Source organism: Passer montanus, unplaced genomic scaffold (assembly GCF_014805655.1).
Source record: "Passer montanus isolate IOZ18808 unplaced genomic scaffold, ASM1480565v1 scaffold1, whole genome shotgun sequence".
NCBI lineage: Eukaryota > Metazoa > Chordata > Aves > Passeriformes > Passeridae > Passer > Passer montanus.
This window is the reverse complement of record NW_024356504.1, coordinates 8,178,343-8,205,540: the sequence shown is the minus strand read 5'-3', so window position 1 is coordinate 8,205,540 and position 27,198 is coordinate 8,178,343. Positions and strand designations below refer to the sequence as shown.

The 27,198-nt window shown below is 38.5% G+C and overlaps 1 protein-coding gene across 5 annotated transcripts in view; it reads left to right on the top strand.

Moving 5' to 3' along the window:
- The window catches only part of RAPGEF4 (Rap guanine nucleotide exchange factor 4), a 147,870-nt gene that overhangs the window by 82,366 nt on the left and 38,306 nt on the right, over positions 1-27,198 (top strand). For 4 of the 5 annotated variants that reach the window (XM_039699236.1, XM_039699226.1, XM_039699265.1 and 1 more), the window contains 9 exons: positions 9,484-9,537; positions 9,834-9,940; positions 11,547-11,668; positions 13,097-13,280; positions 17,578-17,662; positions 21,255-21,315; positions 21,980-22,056; positions 23,186-23,332; positions 24,624-24,739. In XM_039699236.1, coding sequence (XP_039555170.1) covers positions 9,484-9,537; positions 9,834-9,940; positions 11,547-11,668; positions 13,097-13,280; positions 17,578-17,662; positions 21,255-21,315; positions 21,980-22,056; positions 23,186-23,332; positions 24,624-24,739 — 953 coding nt within the window. The remainder of the gene's footprint in view (positions 1-9,483; positions 9,538-9,833; positions 9,941-11,546; positions 11,669-13,096; positions 13,281-17,577; positions 17,663-21,254; positions 21,316-21,979; positions 22,057-23,185; positions 23,333-24,623; positions 24,740-27,198) is intronic. The other variant, XM_039699247.1, reaches the window with a different exon arrangement.

Genomic DNA, 27,198 nt, shown 5'->3' with positions numbered 1-27,198 from the left:
GACTCTGAGGCTCATGTGCTGCATTGCTTCAATGTTTCTTCATTTCATGTCCTTTGACACAATGCACTGTCCTGAACTTGGAGAAGAAAGAACATGAAATCACCAGAAGAAGCATAAAACAGGTTTAAATTAACTTCGTTTGCCCACTTGTCAGAGGCTTTGCCTTGTTTCTGACCTCCCCAGGGAATTCAGGAGATAGCCCTTCAATGTCTTACTTTGAGATGACTCTTTCTTTCTGTGTTAAAAATAATTTTAAATTTCCCAGCATGAATTTGTAGACACTAGACTTCCAGGATTCCAGTTGCAGCATTCAGCACTGTTTTCATTTGCTTATTCTCATCATTTGTTAAAGTTGTGAGTAGACACTACTGTCTCCATTTTACCATGGAGAGGTTGAGACACTCAGAGGTGCAAAGACTAGTGAGGATCACACAATACATAAACTGCTGTCACCCAGGAGGCAGTGGTCCTCTTGCCTCACTTGGGTAGTATTTTGACTACACTGAAGTCAAGAATTTTGCCATTAATTTTAAAAGGTTCACAGTTTCACACACAATTCAAACTCCATCCAGGTTTTGGCACCCTTATGTTTGACATGAAATCACTTAATCTAAAATTTTACTACCTTGTCCTCAGAAGGCACTTCTGGCATCTGGATGTAATTGAAACCCGGGAGAGCCCATCCAATCCTGTTTTCTAGACAGAGTACCTTCTGGGAGTTTTGAAGGTAGGAGATGCTTGCCAATGATAAAAAGGTATCTAGAAATAAGTGGGTTAAATCATCCAGATGCTCGCTAATCTTCAACATCCCTTCAGTTTGTCTTTTCAATAGATGCTCTGTGCCTGGAGCATGCATTGCATGAGAGACAGGCCTTAAAAACTGGTAACCTTGATGCCTAATATTTATTGTACTTTTAAAGTCTTTGTCATTATAGCTTGTTTCTAAATAAGTAAGCAATTTCAGGCAAGCATACTTTTAAAGCCATGGATGCTAAGAAACCAGTAGTTTGCATGAGAGAAAAAAAAATATGTTTTATTCTTTTGTAGGTTAAAGAAATGCAGGGGCAGAGAAACCCTGACAACACTGGCTTGAAACTCGTTGTGATAACTGTAGTCACACCTCTATCAGAATATTGGGAATGCTCACAGCAGAGTTAGCATTTTCTGACATTTTATTCAATGCAGGCAGTGTAGTTATAGCAGCTGTTTCATTGTAGCAGGGAAGTAGAAAGATGACGGGAAAATAAGACATCATTAGCCATGTTCTGGGGGGCTTTGTGCACTGGTCATAGTCTGTTTCAATATTCTTTTTCCCTTTGACATTCACAGTGAAGTGTCATTTTTGGTAATGGCTGAATCATTTTGTGCTAAAAGGAGGGACATTTATAGTTTGTCAAGAAAACATTGTAGAAGTGTTAATAATGTGAATTCAATTTAACTTCCTAAAATAAATTTGCTACACTGAATATTTGAGAATTTAAAGAACACCTTTTCCTGTTTATGCTGTTAAAAAAGGTAGATTACCAAAGAAAAGCAATTTTAGAATGTATTTTAAAATACAGCATAGTCTTCACATTGTATTACATTTAAAGAACATAGATTTTAAACCAGTCATCATTACTCTGAATATTTTGTCAGCCCATTTGCTGACAGTATTCAAAGCATTTTACAAAGGTAGAAATGATTAGTATTCCTCTCTCCAGAAAGAGGAAAATTAAGCACACTGCGATTAGGTGATTTGTGTAAGGTCATGCAGTCAAAAAAAACTGGGCTGTCTTTAACCACTGGCCCTGACAATTTCTACTAGGCTGTTTTTCTTAATTTAGATAGTTTGTAGTTAGATTATGGGTTTTTGGATTACAGGTGCTATAGCTTTATGAAACTCAGAAGATTTTTTTAAATGTGATCATTTTCTTCCCTAATTTTGCAAACATCCTGTGACTATGAGTTCATCCATTCCTATCTTGCCATTCTCCCCATTTTGCTGTTTACAGATGTTTGTTAAGAAATTAGAATAGTTGTCTTCTATGAGCATGAGTGGCTTGAAGATCCTTTGGTAGTACAATTTGAGACTGTCTAGACTTTTAAAACAAGTGATCTTCTTGTTAGTTGCCAAGTATTTGTTAATTGTGAAACTCCCCTGCAGACCTGGAATGAGGTCAGTCTTTGTCAGTTTTGGGCTTTTCCAGGCAGGAGATGTGAGCAGGTACTTTGTGTTTTTGGCTGCCAGTGCTGTCTTGTGGGGCACAGGCTGGTTCTCCCAGCTATTTCACATGTTTGTGGGGAGAGTGAAGAAGAGAATGAATTGTTTACAGCATGATAGGAGTGATGATTGCATTTCTATTTCCACTTTTTTTTTGTTTTCTGAGGGGGTGTGGTGAATCTCCCTGTATGGGCCATTCATCTAAGAGTTGGACTTGATGGTCCTTGTGGGTCCCTTCCAACTCAGAATATTCAGTGATTGACTCTGTGATTAAATATGACAGTCTGGGTGGAATCCAGAGCTCAGTGCTGGTTCCATGTCCCAGCCATCGAAAGTCCCCACGGCAGGGAGTGTGTGCCAAGGTTTCTTATGGACCATGCAGCCTCAGGGGTTAGAGGTCATCACACAGACTGTTTTCTGATAACAAGCATTGGTCAGTATATCAGCATATTCTACACAGGGCTACTCCAGATAGGAGCACAGAATATTCTGTGTTAGAAGGGACCCACAAGGGTAAAGGATAATGAAGTCCAGCTCCTAAGTGAATGGCCCTTATGGAGCTTGGCCTGCAACCTTGATGTTATTAGCACCATGCTCTGACAAACTGAGCTAATCTCAGGGGAACTCCTACAATATTGATTACATTTTCCTTCAAATTTTGACAAAAAAGTGTTCCAAAGAACTTTTTTATGATGACATGTTTGGTCAGCTGTTTCTCTCATGTTCAGCAATCTGCATGCAATAAGAGTATTATTTTCCCTGTAGTATCCTAGCAGAGGTTGGTTCTGCATAGACACTCTTCCACTGCAGCTGGAAAGAGGATCAATGGAGTTAACTTCAAGATACTCTATCCAAGACTGCTTTCCAGCTGAAAATGCACTCCAAAAGCTGTGATATTTTATGCTCAGCTTTATCCCTGTTATACGGTTATTCTGTAGTGGTGGAAATAATGATCTGTATTGGAAAAAGAGTCATCTCTCCACCATCTTTGGAACTCTTATCTCTGCCTTTGGTCTGAAGCAGCACAAATAGATAACATTACAAAAAGCTTGAGAAAGAATGGTGAGAGTAGGATGGTGAGAGTTGTGTGGGAGGGCAGTGGGGACTCTGGCTAGTTGTCAGCTGTATCCTACTGGCTGGCTATGATTTTGCCAATATTGTGGGAATGTTTTGGGTTTTTTTTATATTTTATTTCTTCCCATGTGAACCAGATAGGGCACTAGACGTCTTTTGGGAGAAGTATACAAAGATATTAAAAAATGTCAGTTGTCAGAAAGCATCAGGAGTCATTTGGAACCAGTAAGAGCTAAAGATGCTCTGCTACCTGATATACACTTAGGAGAATCAGATGCTGTGGGCTTGGCTCAAAATTCATTGAATCAATTAGGGACTTCCTAGTGATTTCAGTGGGATTTGGATTAGACCATAAATCACCAATAGTGGTAAATACTGAGGATGTAAAATAAACGGACCTCTCTTAGTGATGTGGTTGTTGCTGCTGACACCTTTCAACGTGTGTGTGGCTTTTGTCCTTTGTTCTGGATCCTCTTGGCAGCCAGCAGGAAAACAGATGTCACTTGCAATTCTTTTCAGTTCCCCAGCTGAAAATAAAGGGATCAACAGTAGTGCACAGGTTTATCTGATCACCCTGGTAACATGCTGTGGTTAACTCCAATCAATACTGAAACTTGTCCTCTGTTCAGAGATGAGCTACATCGAGGTCATGTGGAAAAAAAAAAAGTGATTAATTGGCTTTCACTTTATTTCACCTTAGTTCTTTGCAATACACATATCCTATGTTTGCATTTGAGAATAGTAAATTAAGTTCCCTTCATCACTTGATTTTATAGATCCAAATTGCTGTAGATCTAAAGCATTCATTCATATGTAAAGGCTCAGAAACATCCCTTTACAGCTATTTGACAAGGGAAATAGAAAAATCTATTTTTGTAAGAGATGTTCTTGGATTTTAAGCAGATTCAAATACAGATCTCATGGTAGGTCACTATTATTGTTGTTCATTTTATTATTTATTTGTCTGCATATTGCTCAGTGATGTAAGAAACACTAAAATAAAGACAGGCCTTGCCCTGTAGTTTGAAATCTAAGGCCTATTTCTCCACAGATTAAATGTATGCATAAAATTATACACATGAATTGTCCTATTTAAATCTGTGGTATTGCTCTCATGCATAAATATTTAAATCTTGAAAGGAATGGAGGCTAAAATTATTGCTTTCTCTGCTTCACCCCAATTTAAATAGAGAGTTTTGTGATTGGCTTTGTGAAGGGTTTGTTTGAATGGCTCAAATGTGAATCCATAAATGTACAGATAGGGAGTTTATCAGTGTTAATGCTAAAAGCCTTTTTACTACAGTTTCTCATAATAATTTTATGCTTTCCCCTACCAATGCCAGCAGCTTTCCCTTCTCCACCCTCTAGCCCCATATGACCTCCTGCCCTACAGGGAAGATCAGCAGGTCATAGCAAACTGTGTGTGGTATTTCTGTGTTGCTTTATCTCTTGCTGAAGGAAAGCTAAGAGCACTTACACTGGTCACTCCTGTGGCCAGGAGGTGAATAATAGTTTGTAAACTATTGTAATTGGCTTGCTTATCTGAGCTCTTTGCCTGATAACTTTTCCCTTATTCAGTAGTCCTGGAAAATGGGATAATCAAGGACCTCTGTTCCTCTTGTATGTACTTTAGTCTCATTAATTCTTCAAAGATACCAGGATGTGTTAAGTCAATTAAACACTCTTCTCACTCTCTGCTGTTTTAAAGGGTGACATAGTTTGTTGGGGGTTTTTTAAAGTGCTTTCTAAGCAATCCTTATTGAAAGATCCAGGATTGTAAAGATTCACAAAACAATTCTTGGTCTTTAGCCAAGCTGTGACTGTCCCTTACAGAATGTATTTTTTTCTGATGGGAAGTTGTTGCTGGAACCCTGCATCTCCTATTAAATAACTGATGTTACATTTCTCTGCCTTTGAAAGATGTCTTGCCTTTCTATAGCAAACTCAGTCCAAGCCCTGTGTTTCCATTTATTGCATTTCAGCTAATCACTAGTGCAGCCAGAGCTCACTGCAGCATCTTTGGAAGGCTGTAACTTTGGGGACTCTTTGCTGGGCATGTCTTTGGGATGATGATGGCATTGTCCTTCGGGAGGAATGACTGTCTGGGCTCACTGCCCTGGGAGCTCTGTTACTGATCACCTCTGTCCTTGCAAATTGCACAATACCATGTAGTGAGGCTAAAAACTGCTTCAGGAAAGCATTGAGTCCATCCCCGAGCACATGCACACTATAGCAGTGTCAATCCTAACAGATTCCTTGTGAATCCTCCAGAGATGGAGGAACCAGACCTCTCTGGCAATCTGCCAGTATTCACTGTCCACACTGGAAGGAAAGCTTCAGTGATGCCTAAGCTGAATCTTTCTTAGAGCAATTTAAATTATTTCCTGATCTCTGCATGATGGACTAGGCCACTTCTTTCTCCTTTTCAAAGGCCTATTAAATCTGAAGACTTTTTAAATCACACCTCAGCAAGATTTGCCTTTTCCTTAGCTCCACAACTGTGATTATTTATATTGTGCTTTCTAATTATGCTTGTTACTTTCCTCTAAATTCTGTCCAGCTGGTTTAGATGCTTTTGGAGTAAAATGGGCAAATGAGACACAGTGCTTTATATTAGGTCTTACCTGGGCTGACTAAAGCAGAACACCATTCTGTATCTAATATATTACTACATTCCAGCACAGTATTTGCTGCTTTCACAGAAGTATGGCATTGGTTATTCAGTTGTGTTTAATATTTAAATATTTAAAACATTATAAACCTATTTTTGTTTTCTGTGGTACTACACTAAGACAGTTGTTCCCTACCCTGTCTTTATTTAGCTGACTGCACCCGCTTCAGAAATGTAGTCATCACTGTGTCTTGCATAAAAGCATCATTTTTAGACCAGTGTTACAACTGTTTCATATGGTAAACTTATTCTGCAATGTATGTGCAATGCCTCCCATCCTGAAGTTTCCTGCAGAATCAATAAAGGGGAATTCTTCTTCATCCCATGTTAATATTTAATATTATCAGATGTGATATATTCTTGAATGCTGCTTTGAACAGACTTCTGGTATGACTGCCAGTTTGACTTTGCTTCACTGGTAATTGTTTTCAAAATGCACTTTTCCGACTGACTTTGCACCTGTTTGGTAAGAATTTAATCTGACTGTTGAAGAAGAGAGTATCTGATGAGAAAGTGCTAAAGCCTTATTAAAGGGTTGAAAATCTACTGTTTCTTGCCTAATCTATCAGTGTTGCTACTTGATCATGAAAAGAAATTAGATCAGTGTGGCATGATCTGTTCTTAGTTAATATACATCAACTGTGACTCATCTCCCTGTTCTTTTCCAAGTGTTTACAAACTGACATTTTTTAGGAAGACTTTAAGCTGACATCTAATTTTTTTCAGCTTCTCCTTTTCCATATTTCTGTCTTCAGTTGCCTTCCTTAGACCCCAAGAGTGGCTGCTGATGGTTCCGAGATGGATGCAGCCCTCTTTAAGTTTCTTCGTGCTCTTCAAGTTTCCTACATGAAATTCTACAAGGCCAATCTGAAAACAGCTAATTTATGTTTTTGGGGTTTTCTTCCAAGGTCAAGATTTTACTTCTGTCACTTTACCACTTGGGATATTAACCATCTCTCTGCCACTGATCTTTCTAATTGACATTGATTAAAAATAAATCAGAAGTTTCTGGCCTTCCTGAACCATCTGTAAATAGATTTCCCTGTGTTAAACAGTAGCTCAACACTGCTTGTTTTCTTTGTTTTACTTCTTATGTACTTGTAGAATGTTTTTGTATCCCTTGAAATATCGTGGCAGGTCTGTTTCATTTTATACCTTTGCTTTTCTAATTCTGTCTTTTGTTATTCAATTTATACTTCCTTTAGACTCCCTGCTTTCTCCTTTCTGTGTATTTCCTTCTTGTGTGTCAGTGAAGAGCTCTTTCTTTAGCTAAGTCTTTACTTCACCTTTTAGTCAAGTTCGAGTATATATTGTATGTATGATTAATGTTGTTTCTTCAAGTAACTGCGAGCTCCCATTAACTCCTTTTGCCTCACACTCGTTCCCCCATGACCCACTCCAGGAATATAGCTATCAATAGTATTCTGTTCTTATGGAAACTTTTCTTCCTAGTCCATTGTGTCTGCTTTGATGCTCTTTCTTCCTTCTGTAAAGTTCTGACAGTGGATCATTTCACGATCACCTTCACCCAAGTTATGTTCTATCTTTGCAGCTGATCCTTCTGTATTGGTCAGGATGTAGGTGAACAAGCCTTCCTGCTGGTTTCTGGAGATTCTTGTGCTGTGTCTTAGCTTTCACCTTTTTGGGTTGAATCAGATTTCTTCCAAATGCTGTCTTATATTCTGTTTTGATTACGTTGGGAGATTTATTAAAAAATCTTCATCCATGTTCAATTTTTCACCTATTAGTTTATGCATGTTTGCTGAAACTTAATTAAAACTCCAAAGAACAAAAATGTGCATTTGTTTTTGCTAGTCTGTTGCTCTAAAAATCTCCTATATTTTTTGTCTTGCACATTTTATCTCTCCTCTACGTATATTCCTAGCTAGAATTAAAATCTGGAGGCTAGATTGAGGATATTGTACCTGTTTGAGATTGTTATTCTATGGTTTTGTTTTCATTACAGGCATCTTTGAAAAGATTTTTGCTATTCTTTGCCTATGTTAACTGCAAGTATAGACTATGTAGAGCAGATTTCACACAGTTCCAGAAACCAAGAAATATTGAGGGATGTACTACTGCTCTTCTCACTGGACAGAAATGTTTGGAACGTAAATGAGTTTATGAAAAGTTGTTGACTTATTAAATGAGAAAAATCAGGAATCCGATTTTAATTGTATTTATATGCCTTTTCAGAGACTTCTTGTAGGGTTTGAATAGAAACAAGAACTTTGTATTGGTTTCCATATACAGGCCTCTATGTTAAGATTATTGACTTCTGTCATATGCTTCCCTCATTTTTCCCTTCCCACCATAGTTTTCTGGTGCATTTTTAACTCTTAGCCCTATTTGATAACTACAAGGACTTTGTCACATCATTAAAATCCTGTGGGAGCTGATGGACAGCTGGCCAGTTTAAGGAAACGGGTGCTCAGCCTGGAAGTACCTGGCACGTGTTTCACTGTACTTCTGCCCCGGCTGCCATGGCTTTGCCGTAGGGCTGTGAGGGGACTGTGGCTGCCTCGGACCAAGGTGCAGAGCCTTGCCCTTGTGGGAGAGCTGTGCTCAGCCTGATCTGCTCTTGGCCAGCCCTGAGCGCCGGTCAAAGTCAGCCCTTGTGTGGAGTCTCCTGACATCGCACACTCAAAGTGAATTTGGTCCATGCTGTTTACTACCAGGCCCAACAAACCAAAGGTGTTCCCATCACTGTCACGTGGCTGCTGAAGTTCTCTCTTGCTCTCCTTTGTCTCCATTTCTATCGTCCTTTAACCTCACGCTTTTCTTTTCCCTCTGTGTTGTGCCATGTGCTCTGTCTCCCTCTTTCACCTGTTTGTTATGTGCCTGTTTTCCCATTTCTCTCATCCCCTTCTCTCCTTCTCCCCTGTAGAGCCCCAATGGTCTTTCCTTTCACTGTTCCCTTTGTAGAACCAAGCCACTTGCTTTGTTCTTTCCTTTTTTCTTCGCCAGTCCCAGTCCTTGCCTGGGTCCCTGCGAGTGGCCTGCGTGCCTCTGCATTTCAGAGAGCAGCTATAAAAGGGTTGCCAGCTCAGCCTGGTGATAATTTAGAAAACATGGAGGAAGAAGAGCTCTATCTCCATTCCTGTTTCTTGTGCTATGCTGTAAGGGAGAAAAGAGCTGAATAGAAAAAAGTGCTGAAGGAGGAGAGAATTTCTGCGGTGAGGGGCTGAATGGCAAAGCAGATGTGTGTGGGGGGAAGAGGTAACTATGCTGTGTGTGCTCAGATCTGGTGTAACGTTTGGCCATTGCCCATTTCATTGGTACTTTACAAAGTTTAGCGCAGATTTGTTATTCATCTTCACGTGTCATGTCACTGTTTTAATTTGCTGAGTCTCAACAACCAAGTTTGCCTTTAGGGTGTGTTCAGAAGCTTTTTATATATTCCTATATCCTGGGCAGAGCTTGGACTTCCACATCATTCTTTGTTATTATAGCTTTTTTGTTCATTCTTTTTACTTTAGTCTTTATTTTTCTTGTCGACCTTAAAAAAATTATTTAATTTCATTTTATTTTTCAGACACCTCTTATTGATCCTCACATCCCACATCATCCTACTAAAACCATTATGCAGGTAATAGAACATAGGTGTGCTGTAGAGCCAGGCCATTAGACAAATGGAAATAACTATTTCCAACACTGTAATATGAATCAGCTGAAGTGATGCTTTCTGTTAGATGTGAGAAGTATGTGAAACTTAAAATCCCAAATATATGCTACATTGCTCTGCAAAAGTAAGCCTCTGTGCAAGAGGACTTTTAATTCAGGAAAAAGAGCATTTGTGTTTTGTTTTGCCGAAAGCAGTACAGAGATTCCAGAAAGTTTAAAGTCTCTGTTTCTTGGTCTTTCTTTTTCTCCACGATCACCAAGGTTCCTTCAGAAAAGATCCTTAGAGCTGGAAAGATTTTGCGGAATACAATTCTGTCCCGAGCTCCTCACATGATAAGAGATCGTAAATACCATCTGAAGACTTACAGGTGTGTGAGCTGATTGTATAGAGGTCTCTGAATTTTTATGCCTGCCATTCCCTGATTTGTGATGTATGCCTTACCATACTTGCAGGTCTCAAAAGGTCTGAAATTATTCTGTGATGCTATTTGTGTTGGATGTTGTGCAGTCTTTAATGGGCCTGGTAAATCCTTTCTGAAGTAATTTGACTGGAAATTGAGTCCATGATTGTGAACAGAGCGTTCACATACAAACACTCTTCCAAAGCATAGTTAATAGCATAGTTAGCTGGAATATTCTGTGTAGTACCAAGTTAAAATGAAGATTCTGTTCTCTTTATATATCAGTAAGAGATAATAGAAAAGTTTATTAATATATTATGTCCCTGTACTGATTGCTACAGCAGTCTTGCTTGCTGTGGCGTTTCTGGTGAGAAACATTCTTGATGCAGATTTGCTGCTCTATTTAATTTTTTTTTCAGTATATTGCTAGGCTCTCTTATCTTCCTGCTGGTGGCAGCACAGTCTTGCTGAAGTGGGATAACAATGGCACTTGTAGAAAGAAATCTGCCTGCAAGGTGACAGATCTACCTACTATTGGATTAAGAAACAATCAGTTTGTTTTAGTGTCTAATGTTTAAATCAAATACCTAATTCATAATTTAGAGTGCTTTTTAAGTAAAAATTATTTTTTAATCTGTGAGTCTTTTTCTAAATAGTAAATCAATATGTTGCTGATCTTCATTTGAAATAAATGCATTGATTTTCCATATTTCAGCCCAAAATGTATTTAATATACAAAGGTATTTGGCGCTTGTGAGTTGATTCAAGAATATGTCACAATATGACATTGCTGATTGGTCTAGAGTAACAAAAGAGCATATATGATAAATGATGAGCAGTGCTGGTCCAAACAAATGCACTATTTTCTCTTACACAGAACTGGGAAAACTCTTACTGTTCTGCTGAGCTAGGGAGTGTTATGATAAAGAATCTTACTAAGTGACCTTGTGGCTTTTTGCTTTTTTAACCTTTTTTTGGATGTTCTCCAGAACTTGAGAACTGCTCTTGTCTGCCTCTGGGTCAGTCCAGAGGTGCAAGGTTACCAAGATCTCCCATGAAAGAGCCTCAGGAACACTGTACCAAAACCAGTGTCGTTAAATGCAGTGTGACAGAAGCTTGGTTACAAATACAGGAACACCCTCATAGCACTCACTCTTCCTGTGGAGGCTGCACTGGCATAACTTTTACAGTATTAAATTTCTGTTTTCATGCAAGATTCTGAAAAGCGTGTGGCTTTTGGTATCGCATGGTATACGGAGGTTTCTTTTGAAAACCGGATTGGAGGTTGTTGCACTGGTGCTATAGGTTTTGTACCAGGTGTCACAGGCTCAGTTAGATCCTCTGAACTCTGCATTTCCCAAAACACTTGTTTTGCTAAGATGATCCTCTCAAAACTAGACACCTTCACTGGTGTTTCAAGCATGTGCATGTAGGTGGTGACATGGGGTTTTCTGCAGGGAGATTTAACTAAGTCTGTACAGAGTTTAAGATACACTGTTGTTGGCAGTCACTGTGTGCAGTCTCTTTCTTGGCAGGCTTCCTTTTCATTCCTGTCTGTTCATCTGTCCCTCAGGCAATGCTGTGTGGGGACAGAACTAGTTGACTGGATGATGCAGCAAAGTCCTTGTGTCCATTTACGAACCCAGGCTGTTGGCATGTGGCAAGTACTGCTGGAAGAAGGTGTTCTTAACCATGGTAAGATAAAGAAAATCAGTATCCTGACTAAAATGTGGGCAGTATGTGACATCAACACCTCAGTATTCTTTTTCATGAAAAAGAAAGGGATCATGAGCCTAAAAGAAATGCCACAGAGCAGCCTGTTCATTCATAAGTGCAACACACACACACGGGCAGTATTATTTGAATCTTGCTGCCAGTTTTTAAACTTACGAGCATATTGCATCATAAATGAACGTTTTATAACGATAGCTCTAATTATACTTAGGAGTACACTTACTTGTGCTTATATTGTTAGAACTGGGTAGCACTCAGGCCAAAACCAAGGGATGTATTACCATACATAAAACTAACCTTCATCAAAGATTTGCAGTATTTAGAAGTGAATGTGAGTATTTGTGTTTGCTCAGATTCATCATTTTGCAATGATTCCCATTGGTTTTGGAGGGGTTCCCAAATCCAGCACACCAGATATGCCAGTGCAGAAATCTGGGATTTTATGTTTGCTTTCTGATTGCGTTTTACATTGACTTTCATTTTCCATTTGGCAGGATTTAGTTTGTAACAGGATATTACAGCCCTCAAAAAGGATAGGTTTCCTAAGCAATATTCATTTTTGAAGCTTTGCATATACATTTTTATTAAATGTAGAAGAGCAGCTCTGTTACAGTAAAAGCAGCTCTGTTGTGCTTTCCATATCCCAGGGAGAAATTTCCATATGGGGAAGGCAGATTGTTTCCACTGCTCCCTTACCCTAAGGGCCCTAGCTTGAATTCCTGCCATATATTCCCTTGAACTCTCTGGGGCAAGCTAATGCAAGCTGCATCACAGTATCCAGCTCAACACATCACTCTGACTTACTTGGAAGACCAGGGGTTTGCAATATCATAATGTTACTTTAGAGGTCTTCTCTTGGAAGTTCTTCCATTAAGTTATTCCACCAGGACACAGGTCAATGAACTTGCCCCTGGGATTATACCTTGATGATACACATTTCTGCTACATCACAAGGAGTTCAGTTGCTTTTGCTACCTTTTTCAGCTTGTCTAAACATGTAGAGCAAAGTGTTTGTGCTAGAGAATACCTCTTAGAAATTCATAGTATAACCATTTTCCCCAGTGCAATTTGTTTGATTAAATTAAATAGTTTCAAACAATAAGAAAATAGAACTAATAAAAAAACCATATACATGTGTATGCATGTATTTATACACACTCACAATGCACTTATATAGAAGCCTTTTGGAAAGTATTTGTAGTACACAATTTAAAAGTGTACTCTTCAAGCGACGTACCTGAGAAACAGTTTCATGCTCTTACAGTTTTTCTGTAGCTTTCTTTCCTTTCTTAAATAATCTATCTGTAACAAACATGATACTACACAGATTTCTACAAGGTTTGCTTTGTTGAGGAGCATTCAGTATTTGATATGTTATGTTGTTTTCAGTGGACCAGGAGCACCACTTTCAAGACAAATACTTATTTTATCGATTTTTGGATGATGAGCGTGAAGATGCCCCTCTGCCAACTGAGGAGGAGAAAAAGGAGTGTGATGAGGAGCTACAGGACACTATGCTGCTTCTCTCTCAGATTGGGCCAGATGCTCATATGAGGATGATTCTCAGGAAACCGTAAGCAGAATAATGGGTTAATATTATGTGTCTTCCTTGTGACATGGAAACAAGAGAAATCTATGTTGATTATCAGCCTTTTGATGAGCCAGCTTTATCGTGACTTCAAAGCCAGTATAAACTCTGTTTGACCCTCCATTGAAGACGAGCATTAAGCAGGTAGGGTTTAGTGGCCCTGGCAAACATATTTTACTGATAATTAAATGCACTGAGAGTAAGGAATAACTGAAGCTCACCTTCACTGAAGATTTACTTGTATGGGGCCATTCAAGACAGGCAAGTACACAGGGCTGGATCCTGCTGCCTTGAGACCATTGGCAAAGTTTGTCCTGCCTACAGTGTGAGAACATTTCTCATAGTAAAAGATTTTTGAATCATCTAACCCAAGTGCTTGTTCCTGTTCTGTTTCCATCTGTATCCTTTCCAGGCTCCATTCCTTTTTAGATCCCAAGCTCATTTCAACAGCACTTTTCCAAAACTTGCTAAAAGCTTTGAATTTCAAAAAGTGCCATCAAACACTTGTGCTTATAAAAACAGGAAACACTGCCATGCAGCAATAGGTTTGATGTATACATTTTATTTCTTCTCCTTATTAGAGATCCAGTCAACACAACCAAAGGAGCACTCGCTCCGTGTCACACAAAATACACGAACAAACCAGAGTGAGAGCAGAGTATTTCCATACTGTTCCAGTATTCAGTTTACATATGTAATGATTTTGTTAGTTGAAAATCCTCCCTGGACTGAGCTGTAGCACAGCTGTTAAAATCTCCATGAATCCTCAGAGTCCTGTTAGTTTTGACTAGACACTGTTACAGCTGCCAAAAGTTAAAAGGAATTGTCAAGGCTTCAGAGATGCTGACTCTAGCTGACCTGAGCAGGACCCACAATTTTCAAACCAACACAGCTGCATTTTGTAACAGTAACCATTTCCAGAGGGGTTGCAGAACTCAGATAATTATCCTGAAAGAAATAAGACAATATTCTTTGATGAGAAGATTACTTTGAGAATTTGATTGTATAATGAAGCTGTTGCTTTGAAAGGTACTTTCTATTGTTCAAAATCTGAAAATCTCTAACAAAAAGTGTCACTTGTTTTGACAGCCGACTTAAAAAATTCTCTGTTTATTACATTAACTGCAGCATTTTAACTGTCAAACTGTGAAAGAATGTTCTATAGTTTAAAAAACAGAATAGAGCTCAGGGAAATTTTTGGCAGGCTCTTGTTGCTATTGTGTTTTTTTTTTCCTTTGGAAACACATATACTGAATGTGAAAATAGCTTTTTGTGAAGTAGCAAACACAGCTCTCTGCTCCTTATAATGGCTGGAGCACAGGTGCAGACCTTGCTAAAGTCCCTGTAAAAATTACTGTAGAATTAATACAGCTCCTCCTTAAGTGTTTCCCCCTTTCAGTATGAAAATACGTCCTAATGGTAAACCCTAATTTAATAGGATGCTATAATACAATAATAACAGGAATCTTTAATAATAAACACAATAATAACAGGAATCTTTAAAGGAAGAATTGTATTCATCCGACAACAGTATTTAGCTCAGATAATGTTATGGATTACATTCTTTTTTTAATGCCCTAGCCTAAAGTAAGTTAGCAGTGTGACTGAGATAATAAATCTGTGTTATATGTTCTTGGTGGCTTCACTTAGCACATTTTTTTCTTAGTAGAGAGCATTTGACACTTAATCACAATGTTATGGGGTCTGTGATCTTTTCCCTTTTTCTTATTATCTCAGAATTTTCTGGTTAGCTGTACAATAAAAATAATCAATGGTACTGCTTGGACATACATGGCTTATGAATGGCAAAGTACTATGTTATTGTCAACATCCTAGTCACAGAGAAGCTCGATGTCTCTGACCTTGGTAAATTCTCCAAGCACTGAACAGTTTTTTATTGATCACTTAATATCACCTGAGTTCTGTCCATTAATGTGTACCCTCGTTCCCTACCTATTCCATTTATTATCCGCTCTATAACCAGCTATTGCTGTTAGAATGTGTCCCCTGCAGAAACTAGGTCTTTACACAGCAGGATCCTACAAATCAACATCAGTGGGTCACCACACAGCTTTTAAAGACACAGTGATGCCTAATATCTCTCCACGTGACATCTGCAGGAACAGAAGTAAAGACTAGGTACAGATATCTGTTACAGATTGTCAGTCCTTCCAGTGTGCTAACATAGGAAGCAAATGGACATGCTGAAGGAAGAGTGTGTCCTTTTGTCTTTATGATAGAGATCTCATACAGTAAGACATCATCCGTTTATCTTTTCATTTAACATATGAATTTCTTCATTTTTTACACTATATTTTCCAAGACATACTCGTTTTGCAAGAATGTAATAAAATTAAAGTTGCTACTTCCATATTAGTTGTTAAAATCCTTACTTTTTGTTTGCTAGCTAGTACTGGCTTAGTTTTATGCTGTACTTAATTAAGCTGCCCTGCATAAATCACTAGGAGTGTCAGCCTTGTAATTTCAAGCCAGATTCAGAAACAGTGGAGTATTTTGAGTCACTAGAGGGCATAGCAGTACCAAACCAATTTCTGGTTTTCCCTTAATAGTTTGATTCTGTATGAGAAAAGAGTAATTTAATCCAAAATTGGTTTTAGTCTAAATTTGTCTGTAATCGGGGTAATAATAAATGCATGTCATTGATAAGTGAAGAACAGTAGAAAAATTAAGCTTGCTTAGCAGAGATGTCAGTTCTCCTTATGTTTTCTGTGACTTCTTCAGTACTTCTGTCATCCAAAAGAAGTCTCCATCCAGCTACTTTTGTAAAAAGAGGCAATATAACTCCAGAGTAACACAGCTGGGTACTCCCTGTGTCTCACACAAGATGTATTCAGACTGTTGAATCAGGAGGTGACTAGGTAGAAAATATGTAGAGCACAGTATTTCTTCCTATGGCTTTCCTGATCCTCTAGGTGCTAGTCTCCTGTAATGCTGATATTTTAGAAGGAAAACTTCTATCAGAAAGGAAAACTTCTGTTATTGTACTTTTTCTTTCAGGGCTGTCCAAAGATTAAATTGTGCTGTTAATCCTTTTGACACCACACATTTCAGACAGCTGAGTTTAGAACTGTGCTTGTTCTAGTGGTGGAGGATGTAAACCTTCTCATTTGGAACTCCTGTCCCCATTTCCTCTCTTGTATCCCATTCCATCCTCTTCTTACATCTTTGTTGCTCTTTTCTTTTGTTCTTGGCCCATTGAATTAATTACTTATAATCTGCTTTTCACAAATCTAAACCATAATTGTTTGGAAGGACTTAGTCCTAGAAAAGTAGTTTGAAATAATGTTTTAAAGGAATTTTTCTTCCTGTGTGTCCATATGTCACTCCATTGCGCTGTCTGAAATTATATGACAGGAGAAATTATTCTTTTAGAAAATAATATTTTATTAGGTACTGTAACTGAAGAGAATCTTGTGAGTGAGAAAAAGATTGGGAGTTACTATCAAGCTCCCACAACTCCTCCTGTGTGCTGCTTATTAGATCCTCCAAAGCATCTCTGCCACACTGCAGTCCCCGCAGTATTTGTGTCCTTCTTTAGCAATCAGAAAATTTTGAGTAGGTTACAGAAATGCAATTATTTCAGTCACAGTGCCAGCCTCCTTACGACTCCTTGTGCTAGAGAAGAATTAGTCCTTCACCAATGCATTGATGAAGGAACAATTCTTCTCTAGCACAAGCTTCTTGTATTTTTCAGTGAGAGAAGCTGAAACTACTGAGTGGTTCTTATTTACCTTTGTGGCTAAACAGCAGCACTCAGCATTAACTGCAGAGCAGTTGTTAGCTGTCCTCCAAGATGCACTGCTGCATCTCCAGTTTGTTCAGCAGAAGTTCACACACTCCTTTACAAACCACTACAACTGTGTTTACTACAACTAATTAGTACTGCATGTGAAAAATAGTCCATGCCCAACTCACAGGAGTCCTTTTGAAAGGAGCAAATCTTTATGTACCATTTCCAATTTATGTGACCATTTTATACATATATAGAACATTTGATTTAATCAGAAAAGCTGCCTAATCAGGATCTGTCTAAGGTGGTTGCCATGGCTGCTGCTTAGTGTCATTCAGGTAGCATTCATAGAGCTTCCATCCTTTGTGTGTTTCAGTCCTCCAGCCAGAAACATCATCTAGTCCCTGCTTAGTGAGGATGTACACTTCACTAGACAGTTCAGCAGCAATTTGTGTTGTTTTGGCTTTCTGTGAAGTATTTTTTTTTGGACATTTATTGCATTTAGTTATCCCTTTTATCCTCTCTCTGTAGCCCTGGCCAGAGAACTGTAGATGACTTAGAATTTATATATGAAGAACTTCTCCACATTAAGGCCTTATCTCACCTTTCTACCACAGTAAGTAATTTTAAAAATTATAACTTATCACCTAAAGGGAGGCTAAATTTTTACTTCTGGTTTTACTTCTGACTTTTTTAAAGTTAGAAAGCCTGTAGCCATTTTCATTTATACTTTCCATGCAAAGAATTTTTTACACCTGTGAGAATCATCCACTGTAGAGGTGTAGGTTGTCTATTTGATATCAGATATAATTCCCTTCAAGTATTTCTGCACAGCCCCTCACTTGGCACAGGTGCCATTGTCTGGGTCCCTGTCCATGTGTAAATGAAGGTACTGGTACTACTGAATTTTGCAGAATTGATTTCTGGAAGGAGTCTTGGCTTGAACCAGTTAGGAGGAGGAATTGCACTGTGGAGAAAGGTGCACTGTGCCGTGCTTGCTGACTGGAGTTTGGTCATTGAGTGAAAGAAAGCTCATCAGACACTTTCTCCCTGAAGTGGTCAAGGCAGCACAGAGAACCAAGGATAAATGCATCGGACAGGAGAATTCATCTGTTTAAGGTCTCATCATTGATATGCTGTGCAGACAACTGAAACAAGCTAAATAACACTTTACTTGGTAACAATAAGATGCGGATGCTTTCTTATTGCTGCCAAGTAAAGGAAACCAGTCAGAAAGTAAATCTGTATTTGACAATACCTTCTTCAGAATCTCTTGTAATTTTCAGTCATTCTCAGTTAGCTCAGACAGATGCAGCTAATTATGAAGCTGCATTACAGAAAGATAGTACTGCATGCAAACATATAAAAACCTGAACTATGTTTTTCAAAAAAAGTAGGCATTCAGAGTTGGTATCTGAATTACATTGGTGTTAAGGAAACTTCCCAGTTTGGCCATTTGTGAGACTCTGGCAGTCACACTTCCAGCACCAGAGCCTGTCACTGCTGGGGCTGGAGCCCCTTCACAGGGGGCAGCTGCAGTGACCTGGTGGGTCCTGCTGGACTCCTGCACATCCCCCACTCACACAGCCAGACCAGGTTTCCTCACTACTTCCACCCCAGGTTTCCCATAGCAGAGCCTTGTGTGTCTTGTTCCATAAAGCAATTTATTCACAGTGTAGTAACACAGAAACAGCTCAAGCTGGTGCCTCCGAGGAGGGATCCCCAATAAAGAAATGCCATGGCTTTTATTCTCTCACCATCCAAGCATTCACAAGTCTCACCCTTCGTGCTGTGTCCCGTGCTCCTGCTGTGTCTCCCAGTGTCCATTCAGCTGGCTGGTGCCACTTGAGCCATTTGCTATGAAGAGGGCTGGCAGTCCATGGCCTCTTGTCTCTCTGGGCTCCCACACAGAGCTCAGTCTGCAGACTAACTGCAGCTTGCAGACTAAGGAACCTGCAGAGTTACCTGCACTAGATGTATTCCTCAACATGGGAAAAGACATCCAAAAGCCTTAAAAATCCCTGGAATGTAGGGAAAAGAGTAACTAAAGAAAGACTACTGTAAGATCCAGAAATGACCCTTTAAAAGTTAAGCAAAAGAAACTACCAAGATAGACAGATATTGAGGCAGAGTGGAGAAAATTCTCAAATCTGAGGACATAACCCAGAACAAAAAAATTTGAAACACAAAATATTTTCAGCTCAGAAGAAAATCAGACTTGAGGTCAGATACCACAGCAAGTACCACATGGTACAAGTATGGAAAGTGATATAAACTGCAGAAAATACTTGGCATTTTGAAGTACAGATGATTCTATGGTTTTAGTAAGAACCTGGAAATGCCAGCTTATTATGTGCATCATGAACTAAAGAAGAACACAGAAACTAAGAGTATCTTAGAGGAAATCTTCGGAGGAACAACAGACAGCATTGCTTCTATGAACCAGAAGATTAATGACCAATCAACCTGAAAGGAAATGGAATGTTTAATTTATTTTAAGTAAGGCATAATTCATAAAATAGTAAGTTTTCTTGATATGCCACAAGCAGCTGAAAGTAAAACAAATAAAGCTCAAGTCTCATGGTGAACTAATTCCTGCTAGAGAAGCCTGTGAAGTTAATGTACAAATGAAGAACAATTGTATAATACGTGTTAAAAACAAGTCAAACCTTGGGCTTCATGAAGTGGATTCATTCACAGCAAAGGCCAATGACTGAATCAACTGAGAAGACATCTGAGGACATAAATGGATAGGCATGTTCTCTGCTGTGTGCAGAACAGTGCTAATGGGGTTATATTTCCTGGCCTTATAAAACTATCATTGCCTTTGAGCAGAAGTTACAAAGGAGTTTGGTGAGCTAAGTGTGACAGAAATCACAGGTGTGTGCAGAACAGTGCTAATGGGGTTATATTTCCTGGCCTTATAAAACTTCTGCTCTCCTTTGAGCAGAAGTTACAAAGGAGTTTGATGAGCTAAGTGTGACAGAAATCACAGGCCTCTGAGTGTGTTCACTGGTCAGTGTACTTTAAGAAACCTGTCCAAGCATCTCTCTTTATTTCTCTTTTACTCCAGGCTTCAAAAAGGGAATGCTTTCCCCTGACTGTCAGGAAGGAGTTCTAGGAGAGGTGGCTGATGTGGTATGCTTGTACCTGGTGCCTGAGTACCAAGGTTGGGTGGATGCCTTTAAGTACATCAGTGCCCAGATTTTTCTAGCCATCTTAGGAGATGCACAATCTCATTTGGATTGTGTCCAGAATTTGAGAGTTCCTTCCCAAGTCTTTCTTCGTGGCCTAATTTTTTTTTTTTTTTTAATTTAAACAAATGAGACAGTGGTGTGAAAATACTACTAGTAAATAGATGTTGAGGCCAGCTTTTGATCTGTATTTAGCATGGTTAAGTTACATGGTAGTACCTCTGAAAAATGGCTAGCTGACATTCTCCAAATAAATGCATCCTGCTGCTTGGAAATTAGCCTTTAAGTTCTTGGAGACTTGTGGTTGTATGAAGAGAAACATAAAACACAGAAGAACTCAGGATCATACAAGATTCCCAGTGCTACTGCTATTTTGTGGCAGTAACACAGTGTTTACAGTGACAAAAAGCAGTTGTAAGCAGCGTCTCACTAGAGACAACTGCCCAGTCAGCCAGAGCTAATCACACCAAGGGCAAAACAAACCCAGCAAGGAGCCAGCTGACACCAGGGGCAGTGTCACATTCTCCAGTTCCTGGAAGAGGTACTGAGCTGGATGCTTTGCCTGGAAGCTGTCAGGCAGAGAGGGACTCAGCAAGTCCAGGTGGCTGTGCCTCACAGCTTGACACAGCAGAAGCACAGACTTACGTCAGTCTGAACCAGATCCCCAGGAGAGAACAGGAATACTTCCGTGGAGTAATTGACAGTGGCTACTATCTTCTGTAACAGATTAACTGTTACCGTTAGAAACTTCCTGTCTTCTTGATGATCATTTCACGTGTGTGTACAAAGATGTGGAGACCCATATCTCAAAGGTGCTCTTGTCTGAGCCATTTGGAGCCAGGAAATATAGCTCTGTAAAGCCAATCAATAGGAATTAGGAGATCAAGTGAAGCAGACCAATGACTGATCAATGATGCAGAGGGAAGGAAAGTACAACAGGGCTATATTATGTGACCTCATCCCCAGGAGGAATGAGATTCATATAATAACTATAATCTCTCTTTCTGTTTTAAGGTAAAACGGGAATTAGCAGGTGTCCTCATTTTTGAGTCACATCCCAAAGCAGGAACAGTCTGTAAGTAAATGGAATCCTGTCAGATCTCTTTCTCACCTGTGCTATGAATATTTAAATTCCTAATGTTTAAATGACAAGAACAAAACTTGGATGCATTCTTCAAACTTGATTGTCACTTCATGTTTAAAACCTAGGGTAATAAGTGTTAGCTTAGTCTGTTGCCAAATGCAGGGACAATACCAAAATTAATTCTGTATCCTTGGTTCAGTGTATGTATCACTTACAATTTGGTTGTTTTTTTATCTAGAATTTTTGGTTTAACCAATCTCTATTTAAAATGTATTTTAATATAATTCTGTATTTAAAAAAATCTTCCTGCATAAAATAAAGGATTTAAAACAGTAGATTACTCAGACATGTTAATACTGAGATGTTTTAGCAAATGAATATTAAATTCACAGTCACTAGAGAACTGGGTTAGAGTGTGGTGCTACTGGTGGGATCCAACCTGTGTGCTAATTAGTAATTGATAACCTGACATATTGGTAGAGTAGTTGTTGGAGCTGTTCTGAAGGCAATTGCTCTTAAAATCACAGTATGCTCTTTTATAAGGTAGACATTTATATGACTGTAGAGTTGCCTTGAATTTTATTGGGTGAAGAATCTGGCCCATTTATATTTTGAATAAGTATATTCTAACCATAAAATCTTTTCTCTCTTGTAGTATTTAATCAGGGAGAAGAAGGTACTTCTTGGTACATTATCCTAAAGGGATCAGTAAACGTAGTCATTTATGGCAAGGTATTTTTTTCAGAAGCTATTTTATATGATTGTTATTATTGAAATTGTAAGAGTAAACTTCGAAGGAATACAGTCTAATTTAGAGCAAAATTGCTTTGTCTAACAAAACAAATAGGTTGTAATTTTATTAAGAAATGATCCAGTGGTTTCACTGATTATACTTCCAGTAGATTGCTCTATAATTTTGGGATATATTACGCAGTTTCTGACTATAATCCATCAGGGTTACATCAGTATCTTTAGTACAAAGTAATTTGCTAGAATTTGGTGGATTGCCAGACTTCTCTCTCATGGGGGTTTTGCCCCATCCCTTTTCCATCTTGCTGTCATGCATTTGGATGACTGACTGTTCTCATGCATGTCTGACAAAAGTACTGCTTTGTGACTGGTGGTTCTCAGGTTGGTTGAAGCTCTTCCAAATTTATTGGAAGAGCTTCATTTAATTTTCATTCAACTATTCATTTTAGTTAAGCCATAGACCAAAAAGCATCTTTATTAAATTTCCTGTTTATGAGAGAGATTTTTCAAGGCAAAAAAGGAGATCTTGTTACACAGGAATCCCTTGAGTCTTAAACCCTACTCCTCATTGATTTCTCATTCAGTGACTGAGAATCCTCCATTTGAAAACAAAGCATTTCACCAAAATCTAGCACAAGGGCCCTAGTGATAATTCTGTTCCTAAGTAACACATATTTAGCCATGTTTTTTTACATCACTGGATGGGCCATAATCCTCTGTGAATTGGAGGAAACTGAGCGCTGCTGATGTACAACAGCTGGTGATGTGTTGTTCTATGTTACTTCTGCAAATTTGATTTTATTTTTTAGGGCCTCTGTAAATAAAAAACAAAATAGTTGACAACTTTCTGTCTTCAGCAGGCTGAGAAGTGTCCTTCAAGCTGAATGCAATTTCAGAGAACAAGCTGATTCTTTTCTGTTCTTGCCTCTCTTTAGTAATAGTAATAACCAGCTATCAAGTATTGTTTCCTAGTCATTATTTTGGCTGTTGATTTCCTGCCAAATAGATTTATTTTGGTGTTTGATTGTGAAGTCCAGTGTTTGTACAAGGACTTTCAATAGAATCCAGAGTAATGATGGGTTTCTGCATGTAAATGTTTTGCTCTGTGCAGGGTGTGGTATGTACTCTACACGAAGGAGATGATTTTGGCAAGTTAGCACTTGTGAATGATGCTCCCAGAGCAGCATCCATTGTTCTGCGGGAAGACAACTGCCACTTCTTGAGGGTAGATAAGGAGGACTTCAACAGGATCCTTAGGGTAAGAGTGGAAAGGGCTGCCCTCAGTGTGATATCAGAACTTGCAAGTTCTTCTAGAGGCTGTAATTTCTATGATATATTAATATTAATAACTTTGTTTATAGTATGCCTAATTGTGGAACAGAGATGAGACAGTCTAGAAGGTCACATAAAGAATATGTTCATTGCCTCTGCTTCTCAGCTCCCAGCTCAGACATGAAAATATGACCCAATGGAATCTTTTGTCTCTCACATTCTATAATCCAGCATGTCCCCTGCTCAGTTTTTCCTTATGCTGTCCAGGATTTCTTGGTGATATTCCTCCAAATACTGAAAAAAACCCAAGATCACCCCTTCTCCCACATAGGTCAGTGTCAGATGCATTGAATTCAAGAGTTTCAAGGCAGAATCAAGTGGCAAAAGGCGTAAGATGTCTTTACACAGATGTCTTTATCAGAGAACTCTAGAAACATATTCCCTGACTAATTTTACAGTTATTAATTTTGGGGTAAATGTGTTCCAAAGTCCAACTTTAATTCTGTAAATTCAGGCTATTTTGTGGTAATTCATAGTGGAGGAACTCAAAACTGGCATCATCCTGTATTTGAACTTATATATGCCCAGGATTGCAGCAATAAAACCAGTCCAGAAAGGGTACTCCACTAGGAATATGGCTTGTGGTTACTGTACAAAAAGGAACGAGGATCCCTTTGGGAGTAAGGCTGGGTTGGCTGTGGAGACTTACAACAGATTAAACTTTGGTCTATAATTCAAAGAAGATCCAAGTCCGTGGTCTTATTAATTGTTACCTGTGTTTTTTGATTGCTCATTACACTTAACTTTTTTCTTTTTCTACTCAGAGTGAGCTGGTAGTAGAAAATGAACAGTTTACTGAGCTAAGACTTCCTATTCTTAAATGCTACTTTCTTTTTTTTATTATTATTTTATTATAGTGAAAAGTCAGATTGTAGAAAATAGTGTTTGCATATAAGTGGGGATAGAGATTATGTTGTATATGGCAAGTTGTGAAGAGACTGTTTTCCAGCAAACTTTTTTTCAATTTGACATCTCCATAAAATGGAGATTTTTAAAATAGCTCTTGCTCTAGCCTCTCCCATAATTCTCTGCTTTTTGCCTCAGTGCCCGTGCTTCCTTCTTGACTCTGTGTATGAGAAAAACAGAATAAAGACAGATAAATACAGAGAGAAAGAACCAATACAAGTATTTTGTATTTGAAGTCATGCAGTTTGTTAGAGTAACTAATCAGGCAAATCAAGTGCAGTCACATTTATCAAAAGTAACTTGTCTTGCAGGATGTGGAAGCAAATACAGTAAGACTCAAAGAACATGACCAAGATGTCTTGGTGTTGGAGAAGATCCCAGCAGGAAGCAGAATTTCTAATCAAGGAAATTCACAGCCACAGCACAAGTATGTTTTCATTCAGTAGTGCAAATGTCAGACAATTATTAACCTTTTTAAATGGTACTATCATCCAAACAATAGCATATTCCCTTTCAGTGGAAGACTGCAGTGCATATAAAGGTTTTCTTTTTTTAGTCATCAGTACATGCCCCACACTCACTAATATATCCCTTTCTAGCAGCACACCAGCTCTATGTCTTTACACCATTCCCTGAAGATCTCAGTGTAAATACTTACCTCAATAAATGCCAAATAGACTAAGCATGGAGATTGATGAAAATCTATTAATCTGAGTTACTGTGTGAAAGATGTGAGGAAAATACATTGTTTTATTGTTAAGCACAGATATTTTTACTTTGTATTTTGCACTCTAGATGCTAAGAAGAGTTTGCTGCTATGAACAGTTTATACACAATACAAAGATCTCATGCAATGAAAGTTGCAGAGCTTATCTTAAAGAATAATTTAGCACTGTAATAACCATATTAACTATATTTTCCTTTCTTACTGAAAGGGAAAAAGTACAATTCTGTTTGGATACTACTGTGATAAGAGTAGAGTGAGGCTATTATCATTCTGAACCTTGGTAAAGCCCCTAAAGGCTTTGTAAATGTGTTATTTGCAAATGGATACACAATTTCCTTCAGAAGCATTCAAACAATTTCAATAAGTTTTGAATCCTTTACCCTGAACCTCACTTTCTCTCAAAAAAGAGCCAATTTACTGTGCAATACTTTAAGTACAGTTTTTATCTCATCTAGGATTTCATATACTTGTTTTATCTGCATGACTGAATGCAAAGATTTATAAAGTTCTGTGAAGGTTGCATTCTTTGCATTTTTTATACACATTTCACATTTTTCAGTAACTTCTATTTTATTTTTCACTTGATCTATTAAAACATCTAGAGAAACAATTTATGCTACCAGGTAACTGTGTAGTCTTACAGAAGGTTTTCTTTGCCCAAATGAGGGAAACCTGACTGTAGCCAGTGGATTTGCATCAGCAACTGCAATGCACAGCAACTTGGTCAGAAATTTAAATTCATTTTCATGGGTCTGGGACATGCTTCCAAAAGTGAAAGTTCCATTTGAACATTTTGAAACACTGCCTTCCTTGGAAACTCTTTGCACCAGTGTTACTTGTATTATTTAACATTTTCTTTTTCAGAATTTGATAAAAATAGCCAGAGATATTTATGATAAATGGTTATGTTAGGCCTCACATACCAGGAATATTTTCAGGTAAAGCTCAGAATTTCATTTCTGCAAATATTTCACTCATTTGGTCAGGTTTTGGGTGCTATAAATGTGCCAGAAAAGAAGCTTTTGCTGCTGACTGTGATCAATAGACATAAGTTACCCAAAAGAGGAAGTTACCCTGAAGGTTCACTGTCTGCTTTTCACCAGTTGGATTACTTTGTTAATACTGTGTTGGCAGTGTCTTTATGTCTAAAGTCTTCAAAGTGAGTTCACTGGGTTTGAGGATAACGTTTCTTTTCTTAGGAAATAGAGTAAGTGGCTACATTGATGTTTGAGAGACCAAAGCAAAATTACCAAAGTTTCTTGATTTCCAGAATGTGTTACTGGAATGTGTTAGTTGAGTGTTCAGTACTTTTGAAAATGACTGGCCAAAAGAGAAGCTTATCAGAGGCACCTCTTCTCAGGAAAGAACTAATTCTCTCTTGTTTGGCCTTGGGAGAAACTTCATTTTGGGAACAGATCCTTTTGGTTACAGTTTGGATTCCAGTGCCTCCTCTGCGGAGACAGAGCTCCTACACAGCTCCCTGAGCTGTGCTTTCAAGCAGTGGCAGTTTCGCTTGGAAGGACTGGCTCTGAAGTTATCACTGCCAAGATCTAACTCTTTATGGGTGATCACACTCATGCAGCATGAATCCAGCAGCCCTGCAAGTCACTTCACTGTTCATTTTCACTTTCATATTCAGAGTACAGCAACCTGTGATTTCTCTGCTTCACTCACTTAGATACTTGGTTAGTATCTCTGTGAGAATGTGCACTGGCTTAACAAGTGTTTGTGTTCTTGGGACATCAATACAGTTCTTCCAAAGAGGTTGGCAGGTAAAAGAACTGTGACGGTCAGTGCTCAAAGTGAGGAGGAGCTCCCAGGAGCTCAGCTCCACCACTTATTTCTCAGCAGGAGCAGAGTATCTTCACTTCTCAGGGTTTTTTTCTTTCTTTTTTTTCTTTTATTTTTTTAAGTTTCATACTTTATCAGTTGAATTCCAAAAAAAAGAAAAAAAGAAAAAAAAAAGATGCAAAGATTGAAAGAATGGAGGGAAATACAAAAAAATCTGATCCATGAGAAAAGAGAAAAAAAAGATGACAGGACAAGTTTTCCAATATCATATGATATTCTGCTGGTACTTAAAATCTTGCCAGTGCTTTTGCATGAAGCAGAAAAACCTGGCTGTTGCACTAGTTCTCTCACCCCACTAAATTAATTCC